General features: G+C 37.3%; 1 protein-coding gene across 1 annotated transcript in view; it reads left to right on the top strand.

Moving 5' to 3' along the window:
* Window positions 1–18,794, top strand: part of NEBL (nebulette) — a 119,978-nt gene that overhangs the window by 46,694 nt on the left and 54,490 nt on the right. Inside the window, 5 exon segments of the mRNA XM_017869178.1 lie at window positions 3,906–4,016; window positions 8,707–8,817; window positions 13,960–14,070; window positions 17,810–17,920; window positions 18,087–18,197. Coding sequence (XP_017724667.1) covers window positions 3,906–4,016; window positions 8,707–8,817; window positions 13,960–14,070; window positions 17,810–17,920; window positions 18,087–18,197 — 555 coding nt within the window.

Genomic DNA, 18,794 nt, shown 5'->3' with positions numbered 1-18,794 from the left:
GACTCCGTCTCAAAAAAAAAAAAAAAAAAAAAAGTAACATCTCGATATTCCCCACACTTTTTTTTCTCTGTTCCAGTGAGACTTATTTGTGTATGTATGTGTGTGTGTTTTCCTTCCTACCTTTTCAGGATCAGACACACAAGGTTTTGTCTGCAGCCTATATCAAAGTTTTGTGGGTGCAGCTGGGTTCTTAATGCGAAGGGACAGAAATAGTGGATGCTGGTCTCAGTTCAATACAACCTTCATGCTAGGCATGCTCAATGAATAAGATCCTTCCTGTTGCCCAATAACAACATCAAAACAGGCAGAAATGATAACTTGTGGACAAAAAACTCTCAGGAATTTTCTAAGCATTACCCATGCTATTTGTTGAAATGTTATAATTCATCTTCTTGGGGAAAAGGCATTTAGATATTACCATGGTTTATTGAATAGACAAAGTTGTTTAATTTCTTCTTCAAGCAAAAGGAAAAGAATTACTAGTATTTTCATGTCTTATTCAGTGGTCTCCAATCTTTTTGGCAACAGGGACTGGTTTCATGGAAGACAATTTTTCCATGGATTGGCAAGTGGTGGTGATGGTGGAGGGGATTGTTTTAGGATGAAACTGTTCTATCTCAGATCATCAGGCTTTAGTTAGATTCTCATAAGGAGTGCACAACCTAGATCCCTCACATGCACAGTTCATAATAGGGTTTGCACTCCTATGAGAATCTAATGCCACCACTGATCTGACAGGAGGCAGAGCTCAGGCAGGAATGCTCTCTCACCCTCGCTCACCTCCTGCTGTGCGACCGGGTTGCTAACTGGCCATAGGTTGCTATTGGTCCATGGTCTAAGGACTGGGGACTCCTGTCTTATATCTTCTTAAGCCAATGAAGAAAAATCTGATAAAGAAATATCAAGTAACCATTTTGATTAAATTAGTTATTTGTTTTAAGTGAATTGATACTAGTGAGTTTGGTCAAAATTCAGAAACCCTACAAAAATTTACATTTAATGGAATAAATTTCCCTAGAATACCTTTTCTGCCTTCAGATAATAGTGTGTAAACGTGTATAAACTATATAAAGTATTTTATATATTCTTTTCATTGCTTTACTATCTTCTACTGCAGCAGTACTTTTTGCGTGGAGTAGAGCCACCCAATGAATGTCCCCATTTTGTAGAGATAATGTGGCCGTTGTCACTGACCCACAGTGCAGAAAAACGTTTCTACTTTCAGGAGCTGTCATAATGCTTTTGCTTAGTGGGTCTTCTGAAAGGTTAACCCCATTTCCCATTTAGAAAAAAAATGTGCAGTTTGCTGCCAGCACTGATTTAATTTTACATAAACAGGCTCTTTGAGGCTGAAGCAAATCAGACCTGATTTGCAATGTGAAAATAAAATATAAAAACTGTTCTTGGAGTTATTTCTAAACAGAACTTGTCTCTAATTCTAATGGAACAGACAGGTTTATAATGTTACATTAGGACTAGGGACAAGAGTATTCTTGAGGCAAAAGGGCAATGGGTTAAGACAATATGAAGTTGTTAACAAATTTTCACTGAAAGACACAGGGATCAAAAATCACTTTCCTTTTCTGAGGACATTTCTGACAGCATCAGTATTTCAGGCTGGTCCTCCTCTTCCAGTTCCCTCCCCTGCCCCTTTCCCTTTACCCCCTCCCCTCTTCTTTGATCCTCAGCCCTAGCAACATTCATGCTGAACACCTTTTTATCATTCTGGTTGCGCAGTTTCTTAACATTTTTTTTTTCTACCGTGGATAACTTTCCTTTCACGGATAAATCCAGAAACTTGTAATTAATGATTAATATATTTGAATACTATGTTTCTGTAGTAGAAATGACAGTAATTTATGATTTGGGATTTTAGGGTAGTCTCTCTTTTCTTCACCCAACTTCTTCTCTCACTCTTGCCAAGTGAGACATGTTTTCCCTGGCATATATTCCCTTTAATTATAGTCATTGACTATTAGATTTTTTTAGGCTCAACCATCATTTCTTGAGGAGAATGAAATCTTTCAATAGAAAGTATCTTTGGACCCAATTCATATGCTAAAGTTTAGAAAATAGCTAAAATCTTAGACAAAGTTTGACATGAAAACTGTTTTTAAATATAGGACCGATGAAGTAGGTGCAAAGAGAATCATCTTAGAGATGTTTTTTATTCCTAAGAGGTAGGTTTGACTACGAGTTTCTCGAGGAACTTCTTACAGGTAAACTTAAGTATTTATGATCCAGGAAAAGCCACTGGTATCTTTGCTATGGCCTATAATTAAGTTTATCATGCTTTCTTCCAATGCCAGATATAGGTTTAATGTGTGTGTTTTCTGGAGGAAACCTTTAAATCTGGCTTTGAAAAGTTCGTTGTCTTATTTCACAAATACAGCTTTCTTCAAAAGCATGCCCAAAAGTTTTTTTTTTTTTTCTAGCTATATATTTTGGCTACTTCTAGTCATAATTAACCTCCCTTAATGACTTACTTCCGTAAAATAACTTTTTTTTTCAGAAGCACTTTTTGAAGTGAAATAGCTGATGTAAATGAATGCATGAATGCATAGACATATTCCTATTTCACCATTTAAAGAGTCCTTTTTAGCCTGGAGATGCCCTAGATTCAGCCTGTTATTTCTACTAATTCCACATAAGGAAGAGGAAAGTTTCTAGTCATTGTTTTTGGTCATTGTATCTCAGTTCTTTAGTTCAGAATGTTCTCAATGCAACTGCTTATTTAGCTTTGCTAGACTTTCAGAACATCCTTTGTTTCTCTCCTTGTGGCTATATCCACAGCGTTAGACTGCTGTGTGGAACACGTGTGCTAAGTGAGGAGACACCATGTTTCTCTTATTCTCCTTCATGGTTTAGAGACATTATTTATTTATACAATTACCTATCTCTGTAATGAATAAATAATGAACCTGGAAATAGCTTCTCATTTTGCCTGAATAACAATTTCAGGCAGAATTTATTTATTTTTATCATTTCAGGCATGCAATTTGAACAAAATATTTGGCTGGTAAAATCTGGGTCCTTGTTTCCTAGATATTTCACATGGATGGATATTTTTGTTATTTATAGTTTATAGCTGTCTTTATAGTCATAAAGCATGCATTATCACTGATTTTTCAAATGTGTAGTTCAAATGTTAGAATTTAGAGAATCATAGCCAAAGAGTGGCAGAGTGTGTTAAAAGGGCTAATGTGGTCTGAATCTAAGCCCCCCACTATCACCATCGTGTCCACCTTTCATTTCTTGTTGTGAACTCTCACTTAAAGGAGGAGTTCAGTTATAAGGTTCAAGATAAAATTCTCCTCACAGCACAACTTCATTCATATCGAACACCATAGATGGTAGAGAAATATTCTCAACTCCAAAATCATTAAAGGGAAACCCCCTCCCCCTCAATCATCATTACATTTTAGAAGTGGTGTTTCCTGAATTTGCAAAAGTCTGATGAAGAAGGATGATGGGGACATGAACGTTAATGCTGCTTGGGTTTGATGGTGGTTTGAATGGCTTCCATGCCACCAGATTTTCCCCCAGTCAGTAGATCCACTCACCTTGGAGTAAACCAACTGGGGGATCCAGTCAAATAGCCAGTCTTGTTGGTTCTTCTCAGAAAAATGGGCTGATGTTAATCCTAGACTAGTAAGATGTTAGGAAACCTCACTCAGAATTTTCTGATTTACCAGAGGAAGAGGCCACTTAATAATTCTCCTTTGTTTGGTAGAATTCTTAAATTTATGATAAAGTTGAACTTATTTCCCTGTTGATAGGATGACCCTTATCTGGTAGAACTACCTAAGAAAACATCATTTTTGTTTTGGGAACTCTTGTTCAAATCTCTTTTCAATGGTCACTGATATTTGCTAACTTTAAAATTATGTGGTCTTATTTAACAGAAAATTTACAAAGAGGATTTTGAGAAGGAGATTAAAGGAAGGTCATCACTGGATTTAGACAAGACTCCAGAATTTTTACATGTAAAGTACATCACCAACCTTCTGAGGGAGGTACGATCTTGGTGTTTACTATTATATATCACGAAGAAAAGTCAAGAAATAAGCCAGGAAATATTTAGCTAATTCTCTACTAATTCAGTGTTTGAGATATTAAGGTGTTACTCTTTTTTTCACTTTGATCTTCACTAATAAAATTTTGCATTTTCATTAAAAACAGGAGCGTATGTGTTAACATTTCCAATTAAAGTTGCGAGAAGAAATTGCCCAGATTTCCTGGGAAAACTTGAAAACAGCCTGGTTTTTTTGTTTTGGTTGTAGCTCAGAAGCTCTATAAATAGTTTTATAGTTTTATAGCAGGTTTTAAAAAGATGTTTTGAATATGGGTGGAGAGAGCTTGGTTCTTTCAAATTTAGTTATTATAAAAACATTTTAGAACCAGCTTTTCCTGTCACTTTCCTGCAGCAAATGTCTCTAAAGGAAGGAGGAAAAAGACCAGAGTTCTCTCCCTCTCTTGACATTTGATATCAGAAATAAGATGCTCACATGTGAAGGTCTGGATAAATGCTACATTACTTATAAGTAGTTGGTGTTCTAAGTATGGAAAAATAATATATTTAACATGTAGAACAGAGGAACTCATGTCCACTTTTATTTTATTCTCTGCAAAATTTCTCCAAAATGTAATGGTGCACTTTTGCTCATAAGTAATATATTAAATTTTCTTAACATTAAGACCTTAAAATATCATGTCTGTAGTCCACCCCTTTAAAAGCTAGTTTTCTTTGTTTTAAGTGGCCAAAAGTAGCTCATAGATTTTCCAAATCTGCTTACATGCTCTTTATATTAAGGGAAAGTGTTCCCTAAGTATAAATGTAGTTTATAATGTAATATATGTATATATTATACACAATATAATAATGTATATTATGTGATATGTAAGTGGAATATATATTACATATATATATGAAATTTCATTTCATTTTGAATTTTTGAACTGAGGAAACTATTCCTGAAGGAAATCTCTTAGACGAGTGAAATAAATTTGAGATTAATTACCTATAGGAAGGAGCACATCATCATGAACTTCTTTTTTTTTTTTTTTTTTTTTTTTGAGACAGAGTCTTGCTCTGCTGCCCAGGCTGGAGTGCAGTGGCCGGATCTCAGCTCACTGCAAGCTCCGCCTCCTGGGTTTACGCCATTCTCCTGCCTCAGCCTCCCGAGTAGCTGGGACTACAGGCGCCCGCCTCGTCGCCTGGCTAGTTTTTTGTATTTTAAGTAGAGACAGGGTTTCACCGTATTAGCCAGGATGGTCTCGATCTCCTGACCTCGTGATCCGCCCATCTCGGCCTCCCAAAGTGCTGGGATTACAGGCTTGAGCCACCGCGCCCGGCCCATGAACTTCTTTAATAAGCAAATGCTGACTGGCCGTACCGTTTAACTGGTTTTAGAAATTTAATGTGATTCAGTGTTGTAATATATATTGTGCTAAAATAGACATGTAAGTTTTTTAGAGTTCTCCTGCTACACTATCTTTTCTCACTTCTAGTTCCTAATAAAAATTTTTGAAGTTGAAGGTTAAGCAAATGGCAACTTCCTAGAGAGTAGAGCTAGGGCACAGTGGCAGGAGGAGAGGATCGGGAGAGGTTGGTTAACAGATACAAAGGAATGAGCTCCGGTGTTCTGCAGCACCACAAGGTGCATATGGTTAACTATAATTGAATGGATATTTTTGATAAGCTAGAAGAGAGGATTTTGAGTGTTCACAACACAAAGAAATGATACATGTTTGAGGTGATGGATATGCTAATTACCCTGATTGGATCATTATATGTTGTGTACGCATATTAAAATATCACTCTGTATCCCATAAATATGTACAATTATGTGTCAACTAAAAATAAAAGGGAAGAAAAAAAGAGAAATAGTTGACCATAAGGCTTTTAAAAAGAAAAAAGTTTAATAATAATTTTAAAACAATTTCAAATAATGGCAACTTCCTACTACTGTTGTCTTCCATTTAAAAATACGCTATTTATGTGAACTTTTTTAAAGGAGAATCTTTTTGTATCACTTATGTACAAAAGGCAATGTAAAGTCTATTTTGAGATTCGTAAATGACTTTACTATGTGCCATTGCCTTTTTCTTTTATTCCTGTTTTGCAGTGAGTCTTAATGTATTAATTCAGAATACATGCATCAGGGTAGGAAAAGGCTCAGAACACTATATTCTATTGGTCTGTTCAGGCTGCTGTAACAAAATACCACAGATTGAGTGACTTAACCAACAGACTTTCCTCAAAGTTCTGGAGGCTGGTAAGTCCAAGATCAAGGTGCTGGCAGATGTGATTCTTAGTGAGGGCCCTCTTCCCGGCTTGCAGACAGACACCTTTGTGCTGTGACTTCAGTAGAGGGATAGAACTGTGGTCTTTTTCCTCCTTCCTTTAGAGACATTAATCTTATCAAGGGAGTCCCACTCTCACAATCCCATCTAACCCTAATCACCTTCCAAAGGTCCCACCTTCAAGTACGGTCACACTGGGGGCTAGGGCTTCAACATATGTATTTTGGTGGAGAGAAACATTTAGTTCATAATGACTATGATGCCAGGTGAAATAAGGCAGGCACTGAAAGACAAATCCTGCATATTCTCACTTTTATGTGAAATATAAAACACTTGAACTCTTAGAAGCAGAAAGTAGAGTGGTGGTTACAGAGGCTGGAGGGTGGGAGGAATGGGTAGGTGATAGTCAAAGAGTTCAAAATCTCTAAATGGGAGGAATAATTTTTTTGAGATCTAGTGCACATTGTGGTGAAGATAGTATATAGTGCACTTCAAAATTGCTGAGAGAGTAAACTTCAAATGTTCTCACCACAAAAAGTAAATATTTGAGGTAATGGATGTATTATTTAGATTGATTTAATTATTCCACATTGTATTCGTAAATTATGACATAATTTTGTACCCCATAAATATATACAACCATAAATTGTCAAGTTCCAATAAGAATTTTTTAAAATTAAAAAATTAAGTTAAAAAATAGTTATAGCCTGTCTAATTTGAAAAGAGGACTTTCGGTGACTTAATTAAATTATTACTTCCCTTTCTAAGTATAAGCATGTAGCTTCAAATGAACTTTGCGTTTTTTACTCTGTGGTTTTTACATTGACATTGCATTTAGAGTGTTCAAAGTATCATTTTATACTTCATTTCCTTTGATTCCCCCCATTGCCCGTTGACATTAGGAGAACAAGTATTTTTATTTTCATTTCACCATTGTGGAAATCAAGGTTGAGTTACTTAAAAGTCCTCCCGAAGGTCACACCACCAAATAAATGAAAGAGGTCTGACTTTCACCTGGGTCATTCGACTCAGATCATTCCAGAATTATAAAACAGCCCATTCCAATGTCTAGTAAGCTATTAGTTGAGCAGAGGACAGGCTAATTTAATTATATTGGACGAAGGGAAAGTAACATGAAATGAACCCTAGAATCTTTCATCTGGCAAGTTAATCATAAATGCAACTTAGTTGAATAGGAATAAGATATATATGATTTTCATATGCAATTAAGTAAGAAAACAAGCAACTCATTAGCAGAGAAAAATAAGTTGTATGTAAGTATTCATAGAAGGCATTTGGATCTACTTAAAATATGAGATTCAAATGGGTGAAATTCAAATTATTATTAATTTGTAGAAAATGTTTTGGTTTTACAACTCTTTAAATTGCATGGAGATAGCCTTCCAAAAGCAAAGCCAGGAGAGAAGATAACAGAACAAAGAGAAGAAGGAAGAGAGACATCATGTAAATTCCAACTTGACAGTAACTCAGTCTTTGGATTTTCTATTCCATGAGTGAATGCATCTCCTTTGTTGTCTACACTAGTTTGAGTTGGGTTTCTGTCATTTGCAACCTGAGTCACCATCACCACCATCATCACTATAATGATAATCATCATCATCATCATCATCATCATCATCATGTTGAGCCATAAATGCCATCATCTATGCAGATTTCATTATCTATGGATGATTCCATTCATCATCATGAATGTGAGTCACAGATTCCATCAGAGATAGTAAAGGGGGCCTTGAAATATTCTGAGACTTGTAGAAGGGTGTAAATACCTAAGGTAATTGTGATGGATAGTGCTTGAAGTATCTGCTTTCAACTACCTTATATCAGCTTGTGGTGAGCCCAAGTAATTGAAACTCCTGATAGCTTATTAGACATTGGAATGGGCTGCTTATAATTTTGGAATGACCTGAGTCTAATGAAAGTGGTTTCTGCTCACTTTTTAAACTTTTTAAAAAAACTTTGGCTACATCAGTCCTTTTGATTTTGTAATTTTCCATTCTTTTGCAATCATGTTCTTTTTTGGTAATTCATGTTTTATAGACAACTTTCAAAATACTTTAAATAATTAATAAGGAACATGTGTTCTTAAGATCTTCCTCACCATTGAAAGAGAAGATGTCTTTTAAAAAATCCACTATGATACCAAAACATGTTGAGAGAAAGTATGAAAAGGAAAAGGCTGAAAATATTGGAAGCCACTCTGAACTTGGTAGAGGGGAAAATGAAGTGTCTGTAGGAAAAAAGCACGAATACTTAGCTGTCTGATTCATTCCTTCCTAGTAATATTTTCTCATTTCTGTGATCTCTAAAAAACATGTGGAATAGCACACTGACTAAAGTGATTCCTGCTAAGTTTTGAACTGTGATATTCTTGTTTTATAGAAAGAATATAAAAAAGATTTGGAAAATGAAATAAAAGGGAAAGGAATGGAACTTAATTCAGAAGTTCTTGACATCCAAAGAGCAAAGCGAGCCTCTGAAATGGCGAGTGAGGTGAGTGTTTATTTAACACCTTAGATGAATATGTTTTTTGCTGGTTTTCTTATCTGACAGTCTTTCTGAAAGGTTCTATACATCCACAACTTTTATATGTAAGTGATTGTAAACAGCTATATCCTGTAGTCTTTTCCTGGACTACTAATTTTTTTAAAAAAAATGATGCTCATAATCCCCTTTCTATGTGATGTGAGAAAAATGGCCATTTCCCCATTTTGGAGAAAATCCATGTAATAAACTAAAATAGTTTAATGAGATTTAACTTCCTCTTTTAAGCAGGTAAAAGGCAGATGATTGGGAAGGTGTATTATTATGGTCCATCAGTAACTGCAGGTAGAAAGTTCACTTGCTTTCCTGCACATAACCCAACTGACTCTCCCAGTTTTGCCCTGGGCTGCTGAATGAACTTATTCAGCCTCTTTATCAAATTAAAGTAGTTTCTGCTCACTTTTCATGCACTTTATAAGGAGAACTGAAACATCTCTGAAGTGTTTTCAGTCCTGTAATCCTTGTATTATCTCATTACTTTGGGTCATAAAGTGTCACTGTGCTTTTAACAGACTTTAGCTGAATTTAGCAGTGAAAGAGCTTAAAGACTTGTTCCCATATTTTGAAAATCTGATGATAATGAGGATGATGATAATGATGATGGTGGTGATGGTGACTCTTAGGTTGCAAATGACAGAAACCCAACTCAAACTAGGGTGGGCAGCAAAGGAGATGCATTTACTCATGGAATAGAAAATCCAAAGATTGAATTACTGTCATGTTGGGATTCACATGATGTCTCTCTTCCTTCATCTCTTGGTTCTGTTATCTTCTCTATTGGCTTTGCTTCTGGAATGCTGTCTCTGTGCAATGAAACATCTTAATAACAGGATAACTCATATCTATGGCCAGTAATCCCAGTGGGAAGTGAACATCCCTTTTTGTAGTTCTAATTAAAGTCTTAGGTTTCAATCTCCTTGGATTAATCGCTATCCTGTGCTCACACCTGGCCTAATCATTGTGCCTGGGGTTGGGGGAGTAGAATGTGCTGATTATCCTCTCACCCATTCATTGAGGTAGTTTAACAGTGTCTTATATAAAACATTATAAATGTTTATGTGTTTAAAACACCACCTTAATCTCGGCTATATTCACGTTCTTTAAATAAAGGAAACATTTAAAAGGCACTTTAGTAGAATTAAAAATGTATGTGGGGAGTAAGGAGGTGATGGAAATCAATCCTTCCCAAGGGTATGGATTGAGAGAACTTAGATGTCATTTCCCAAAAGGAAACCATGGAGCTTGTTGCCAGAAGAAGGAGGAATGGATGCTGGTCAGCCATAAACAACATGTGCCCCTGGTGAGGTCTGTGGCTAACATTGTCATCACATTATCCCTACATTAGTCATTTTCTGCAAATTCTTCTGTTGCCATGACATGTCCAATCCACATGCAGAGATTATCTTGTAATTACTTGTCAGTAGCACATGTAAAAGTTATTTTATTCTCTTGATGGCAAAGTACAGACGGATGCAGTTGAATGGCAGGATGGTGGCAGGAGCAGCATTAGTTGGCCTTATTAGGAGAAGGAAGGACTGGCCTAGGAGAAAAAGAGTGGAAAACTGAAAGGAAGTGTCAGGTGTTGATCATCTCCTTTGTGCTGAGCGCTGTGCTATGCACTCTGATTGATCCTCACAATGGATCCTCCATGGAGGTACAGACATACTGTGGAGATACTATGGGTTTGGTTCCAGACCACCCTAATAAAGCAAATATCACAATAAAGTGATTCGCACAAACTTTTTGATTTCTTAATATGTATACATGTTATGTTTATACCATACTGTAGTCTAAGAAGTATGCAGTAGCCTTATGTTCAAAATACATCTATATCTTAATTTGAAGTACTTTATTGATAAAAGTGCTAATGATCATCTGATCCTTCAGCAAGTGGTAATCTTTTTGCTGGTGGAGGGTCTTGTCTCTATGTTGATGGCTGCCGACTGATCAGGATGGTGGCTACTGAAGGTTAGGGTAAATGTGGCCATTCCTTAAAATAAGATGACAATGAAGTTTGCCACATTAATTGCCTCTTCCTCTCGTGAAAGATTTCTCTGTAGCATGTGATGCTGTTGATATGTTTTACCCACAGTAGAACTTTCAAGATTAGAGACCATCCTCTCAAACCCATTGCTGCTTTAATGACAAAGTTTTTGTAATATCATAAATCTTTTGTTGTTATTTCAACAGTGATCACAGCATCTTCACAAGGATTTAATCTTAAGAAACCACATTCTTTGCTTGTCCATCGGAAGCAACTCCTTATCCATTCAAGTTTGATTATGAGACGGCAGCAATTCAGTCACATTTTCAAGTTCCACTTCTAATTCTAGTTCTCTTGCTATTTCCACTGCATCTGCATTTGCTTCTTCCACTGAGGTCTTGAACCATTCAAAGTTATCCATGAGAGTTGAAGTCACCTTCTTCCAAACTTCTATTAATGTTGATATTTTGTACTTCTCTCATGAATCAATAATGTTCTTAATGGCATGTAGAACGGAGAATCTTTTTCAGAAGGTTTTCAATTTACTTTGCCCAGATTCATCATAGGAATCACAATCTATGACAGGTAAAACCCTATGAAATGTATTTCTTAAATAATAAGCCTTGAAAGTAAAAATTTTCCTTGATCCATGGGCTGCAGAATGGATGTTGTATAGCAGGCATGAAAACATGAATATCCTTATACATTTCTATCAGAGCTCTTTGGTGACCAGGTGCATTGTAACTGAACGTTAATATTTTCAAAGGAATCTTTCTTTTCTGAACATTAGGTCTTGGCAGTGGGCTTCAAATATTCAGTAAACAATACTTTAAAAAAATGTGCTGTCATCCAGGCTTTGTTATTCCATTTATAAAGCACAGGCAGAGTAGATTTAGCATAATTCTTAAAGACCCTAGGATTTCCAGAATGGTAAACGAGCATTGGCTTCAATTTAAAGTCACCAGCTGCATTAGCCCTTAAGAAGAGTCAGCTTGTCGTTTGAAGAATTGAAGCAGACATTGACTTCTCCTCACTAGCTATGGAAGTCCTAGATGCCATCTTTTTCCAATAGAAGGCTGTTTTGTCTGCATCGAAAATCTGTTGTCTAGTGTAGCTACGTTCATCAAGTGTCTTAGCTAGATCTTCTGGGTGACTTGCTGTGGCTTCTGCATCAGCCCTTGCTGCTTCACTTTGCACTTTTATATGATGGAGATGGCTTCTTTCCTTAAACCTCATGAACCAACCTCTGCTAGCTTCCAACTTTTCCTCTGCAGCTTCTTCACCTCTCTCAGCCTTCACAGAAATGAGGGTTAGGGCCTTGTTCTGGATTAGGTTTGGTTTAAGGGAATGTTGTTTCTGGAATGTTGTGTCTGGTTTGATCTATTCAGACCACTAAAACGTTCTCTATATCAGCAATAGGGTTGTTTTACATTCTTATAATTCATGTGTTCACTGGGGTAGCACTGTTAATTTCCTTCAAGAACTTTTCCTTGGCATTCACAACTCGAATAAGTGTTTGGTACAAGAGTCCTAGCTTTGGGCCTTTGTTGGCTTTTGACATCCCTTCCTCGTTAAGCTCAATCATTTCTAGCATTTGATTTAAAGTACGTCTCTTCTTTTTACTTGAACATCTAGGGGCCATTGTAGGGTTACTAATCAGTCCAATTTCAATATTGTTGTCACTTAAGGAATAGGGAAGCCCAAAGGGAGGGAAAAAGATAGAGGAACGGCTAATCAGTGGAGCAGTCAGAACACACATAACATTTCTCAATTAAGTTCACTGACTTATAGGGGTGCATTTGGTGGCATCTCCCAACAATTACAATACTGTTGCAGGATTTCTCCTTAGTTCAGCTAAAGACAGGGTCCTTGTCCCATGGCCATGAAAGTTTAGGCTTGCAGACAGTTTGAAGGGTGAGTAAAGCAGAGTTTTATTGGGTGTAAAGGAAGAAAAGGGGGAAACAGGGACTCTCTGCAAGGCCAGAGTCCCTGCTAGAGTGCTTTCCACCTCGCAGTTTGGATCCCAGGTTCCACACAGGAAGAAGAGGGACCAGGCTCCTCCCTGTTGCAAACGGCCTGAATTTCTCTGGCTCCACCCCAGTGCACACTCTTTCCAGTGTTCAGGCCAGTTGGAGTTTTGGTAGTGACCCCCTCCTATCTGTCTGTCTCAATAGTGACATCAAAGATCACTGATTGGCCAGGCGTGGTGGCTCACACACCTGTAATCCCAGCACTTTGGGAAGCCGAGGTGGGTGGATCACCTGAGGTCAGGAGTTCATGACCAGCCTGGCCAACGTGGTGAAACCTGGTCTCTAATAAAAATACAAAAATTAGCTGGATGCGGTGGCACACGCATGTAGTCCCAGCTACTCGGGAGGCTGAGGCTGGAGAATCGCTTGAACCCAGCAGGCTCAGGTTGCAGTGAGCCGAGCCAAGATCATTCCACGGCACTCCAGCCTGGGCGAAAGAGCAAGACTCTGTCAAAAAAAAAATCACTGATCACAAACCACCATAACAGTTTGAAATACTGTATTACCAAAATGTGACACAGAGACACCATGTAAGCACATACTGTTGGAAAAATAGCACCGATAGACTTGCTTGGCAAGCAGGGTTGCCACAAACCTTCAGTTTGTAAAAAATGCAATATCTGCAAAGCACAATAAAGTAAAGCACAATAAAAATGAGGTATGCCTGCATTACTGCCTTCATTTTGCAGATGAGTAAACTGGAAAAGTTGAGCATTCTCAGTGTCACACAGCTGGTGAGTGCTGTGGCCTCCCAAGTTCATCTGTTCTGTATAACATCAGCTCATTTACATCCACCTCCCTATCCTCCAACCCTAAAGACAATTGTCAGTGAAGATTTTCACGTGGCAGTTGCCCTGTATACTAAACATCTTTGGAGCTTTGCATGCACTTCTTCAGTGAGAACAAGATTATTGTTCTAAGCAGTTCAGAAGATTTAGTTGTGAGTGATCATTCGTAGTACTCAAGGAGCTTTGTTACCTTTTTTGTAAAATATGTTTAACTATTTTTTTGGTATCATTGACTGCAGATGCATGTTTGCCCACTGAGTGTTTGAGTGTTGTAACATGTCTTTTGCAGAAAGAATACAAGAAAGACCTGGAGTCAATAATTAAAGGGAAAGGAATGCAAGCTGCCCCTGACACCCTTGAAATGCAGCATGCCAAGAAGGCTGCAGAGATTGCGAGTGAGGTTAGTAGGGTGCGTGATGCAGGCCTTAAGACTCATATTGTGGAACCTAGCAAATCATTAGCAACTTGATTACTATATGGAATTTCTCAAAGCGTTGTGGCTGGTTTAACAGTTTGGAATGGAGACTATTCCACAGCATTATGCCTGTTTGAAAATGTACAGTTTTTGCTTTGCTCACATCCTTCCAATATATCAAAAAAAGGTTGGTGGAAGGCATTTTAATTGAATACACACACACGCACACATGCACTCCCCTGCACACCTTACTTCAGAATACAACATATTTAATGGTAATCTGGGCTATGATAAATGTTTTCATGGTATTTTTTAATGGATCACCTGCTGCTCGGCATATCTGTATTTCCAAATTTCTGAGCAGAACTTCATATTTGGATGCTTAACGTGAGTACAATAGTCATTTCTGTCTGATTGCATGTTCTTAAAATAGCCATTGTTGACATAATCAGCATGCATGAAATTTCTACATAGCATTTTGAGTAGAGGTCTGATATAACCTGATTGACCATGTTCATTCATCTAATACCATTTTTCTCTTCATGGGATACAGGATATTGATTTAGAAGTTTTGTCTTAAATTCTGTAACAGGATGGATATCAATCACAAGGTTGTAGGAGTCAGACCATATGCATATATTTCAAAGAAAATACCCTAGAACTTTCTCTACACCTCTTGAACTTCCCCACAAAAATCTGAGAATATAAAAGGATCGCTGGAGTAAAGATTTGGATTGTGATGATTTTATAAAAGTGTATGTGAAGAAAAAATTGGGGTGCAGGTGAATGGGTCCTGCTCACTTATCTCAAGACTGGTTAGGTGGGGGCTTCAGCTGTTGTGTGACCTTTGCACTTAGGAAGAGCTGACTGAGGACTGACACCTTACAGGAAATCTGGAAGGCTAGAAGTAGCTGCTTAGCTGCTAGGGAAGTTACTGTTGTTTTGAAAATGACTGACATCCCCAGGGTTAGACACTGGCCAGGGAAATGGGATTGCCATGATTGAATAAGACAAAGGAAGTGGAGATGGTATAGGTTTCCTGATCAATAAGTGTTCCATTTTGAAGTGGTGGCCGGGGTGGACGGCCAGGAGCGTGAGGAACAGGGACTTTCCCACTTCTGTTCTCCTCCCGAGAGATAGTCATTGTTATAAGTTTGTTATGGAACCTTCCAAATCTGTTTTGTGTTTATATAGATAAATATATACTTGTACACACAAAGACTTAAAAAAATCTTAAATGGGGTCATACTCCATTTAAGTGTTTGATTGTTTTCTCACTTTATATTATGGATTCTTTTTCTGTGTTCCTTCATATAGGTCTACCTCATTCTTATAGAAAAATTAAGTGTTCTATAACATGAATGTGAATATGTGACCCTTTATCTTTTGTTGTCTACAAGGGAAGTGTATAATGGGATCTCAACATTACAGGCCAAAACTAGAATCCTTAATTTTCCCCTAGGTTAGCTTTCCTCCATCTGCTTCCCAGCAAATGGCACCAACCAAAGCATAGAAATCACTTTGATTCCTGTCATCAGCATGCTTTGTTGATGTCACCCCCATAGTAGCGGTCTAAATCCATCTCTTTCTCGCCACCGTAGTCCAAGCTACCATCTCTATCCTCTAGATCATTGCCATAGCTTCCTAACTAGAATTCTGCTATTATTGCCTTCCTAGTAGACATTCTCAACCCAGCAGAAGACTCCTTGAGGGAATTAAATGAAATTTTGTTACTCTCCTCACGTGCAATTATTTAGTGGTTTCCAGTCACATCCAGTGTAAATTGATTCATCTGGCTCTGGTAAAGTCTCCACTCTCAGGCTGAGAGTCTTAGTCAATAAAAACCCCCCAAATAATAATAATAAAAATCTAATTATAATCATAGTCATGTCCCATTTTACTTAAATGATAGGCTCAGATCCTTTTCAACCAATGTTTGGGACTTTGCCAGAGTTTGTTTTTAATATCGAAAGTTTATTTTTCAAATAAAGTCAATGGATCATATTGTAACACAAATGACCCTCAATAGTCAAGCCTTCCCATATCTCTGGGCTTGACCATGTGACTTTCTTTAGCCAATGAGACATCAGCAAATGTGACTCAGACAGAGGCTATAAACACACTTCTGCATTAGGGTTTGCCCTCTTTGAACACAGATGCTGCCATGTTGTTGTTTTAAACCTTCTAAGTTTTGGGGTGTTTTGTTATGCAGACAACAAATAACTGATGCCAAGGGTGTCTAATGTAGTCTGTGTGCTTTAGAACACATTTACATTTGAAAGTTCATATTGGAAAATTGTTACATCCTTCTACCATTGGACCTTCGTGGCTGTCTGCTATCAGTGCTTCAGTTTCATCATATTTGTTGGCCTTCAAATGAAACATTTTGTTTTGGGGCTTTAAACAGGCTGAAACAGAGTGCTTTTCATAGACATAGTAATAATTGAATATTATTGTTTTGAAAGTTAAACATAATTATGTAAACTTTTATTTAGAAAAGTGATACTAGGAGTGTAAGTCAGTAAAAACAGGAAGGATTATGAGTGGAAGACAGGAGAAAAATACTCCAAGATTGAGACTTTTGTTTACCACTTATCTAAATTTGACGATCTACTAATAAGCAAACCAACATTTACTTTGCAGCAGAGAATCTACAAATCTGGAGTGTGTCAGCATAATAAGAAATAATTGTTTTAAAACAAATTTAATTGGCTATAGTTAATAGATTTTTTTAAATAACATTTTTCTTTGAAGAATAATATACATATAGAAAATGCAAATTTACATATGTACAGCGTGTTGAATTTTATAATCAGTTTTTAAATGTGACATAAGTCCCTAAAGACATGTGTGTCTGTGCAATTATGACTATCTTGCAAGCAATAGGTAATCCAATTCCAACTGGCTTAAAAAAAAACACAGATAACTTATTTGTTGTTCTTATGATTGAACTGTAGAGAAATTTCTAGGCATGGCTTGATCTAGGACTCAAATAATGAGATTTGGTTTCAGCTTTCAGTTCTTAGGTAGACATTCTTGTTTGCAAAGAGGCTTCCAGCACCTCTTATGTGGAAAAAAAGATACATGCATCCTGGAACCAATTCTGCAGTGTGGGTGATGGGGTATAATGATTTAAGTCCAGCAGAGCCCAGAGACTTGGGCCAGTTTCTGGATGGTTTAGGAGGGGAAGCATTGAGTTGTCTAGTGGCAAATCAGAGAGCCAGTGAAGGGAGTAATGATTTATTTAAGCCCAGCAGAGTCCAGAGATTTGAGCCAGTCTCACTCAAGCTGGATGGTTTAGGAGTGGGAGCATTGAGTTGTCCAGTGGCAAGCTAGGGACCCAATGAAGGGAAAAGAAGGGGTGGATTCCAGAGAAAAAACCAACACGTATTCACTACAGAGTGAAAAACAGCAAGCTGTATATGACCCAATAATATATCAAGTTTATCATAATGAAATGTTAAATTTTCCCCTTGGCTAGCTCTGTTTTTCTTCTTCTTAATTCAGATTAGCAGGAAAAAAGTCTTCTGATTACTGGTGAATAAGTTATACTAAGTCATAGTCCTACCACAAGTAAAAACTCTTTCTTCTTCTATAGAAATAAAAGAAATAAGGATTCAACTTCGTTCCAAAAGACATGGTCCTGATGTCAAATAACATCTCGAGGTTTGAGTAGTTTTTCAAATGATTGGAGAGCACTAACTGTGTGTTTCATTTTCTGCAGAAAGACTATAAAAGAGATCTGGAGACTGAAATTAAAGGGAAAGGGATGCAGGTGAGCATGGACACTCTTGATGTCCAGAGAGCTAAGAAAGCATCGGAGATGGCCAGCCAGGTAAGACAACAGTGAGATACAAAGTTTAAAATAAATGCCGTGAATCATAGCTAGAAAGAGCATAAGTGTTCTTTCCACATGGGTGGCTTTGAGATTCAAACACGTAAATGTCAACATTGCTATTAAAGCTTAAGCAAAGTTCTAAGATCATTTTCTGTTCTTTTAGAAACAATACAAGAAGGACTTAGAAAATGAAATTAAAGGGAGAGGAATGCAAGTGAGCATGGATATCCCAGATATCCTTCGAGCCAAGAGGACATCTGAAATCTGTAGCCAGGTTGGTCAAGAATGAAGATGCTCAGAATTGTGTGTTCCAATGTCATGTTGCCACGTGCTTTGTATGTCCCTATGAATGATATCTTTCTGAGGGTATTGCATTCAGAGTTAGTATACTCTTTCACTGAGAAACCATTAGCCAAACTTGATTAACCTTACTAATGAATAGGACAACTGTCATAGATTCAATGCAACAGACATTATGGAGAGCTACAGCCTCTCTGTCGGGGCTCCTTGTTTTGAGTCCAAGGACATTAAAACTTTTTTTTTTTTTTTTTTTTTAATTTTAGAGATGGAGGTCTCACTCTTTCACCCAGGCTGGAATGCAGTGGCACCATCGTAGCTTGCTGTAACCTCAAACTCCTGGGCTCAAGCTTATTTTCCTGCCTCAGTGGGCATGAACCGTTGTGCCCAGCCTAAGGATATTTTAACCTTTTCTTTCTTTTTTTCTTTTTTGACCCTATTGGACACTTGGCTGAAATGCTTTTGCTTATACCACAGAAAAATAAATTACAAACTATTTGTCTTTTAACCATTTCATAATGAATATTATTATTAAAATAGTTCCAAATAAAACTAACAGTGACAAAAGCTGCAC

This window comes from Rhinopithecus bieti, unplaced genomic scaffold, assembly GCF_001698545.2.
Source record: "Rhinopithecus bieti isolate Rb0 unplaced genomic scaffold, ASM169854v2 scaffold_3043, whole genome shotgun sequence".
NCBI lineage: Eukaryota > Metazoa > Chordata > Mammalia > Primates > Cercopithecidae > Rhinopithecus > Rhinopithecus bieti.
The sequence above is the reverse complement of the archived record's forward strand: the minus strand, read 5'-3'. Positions and strand labels throughout refer to the sequence as shown.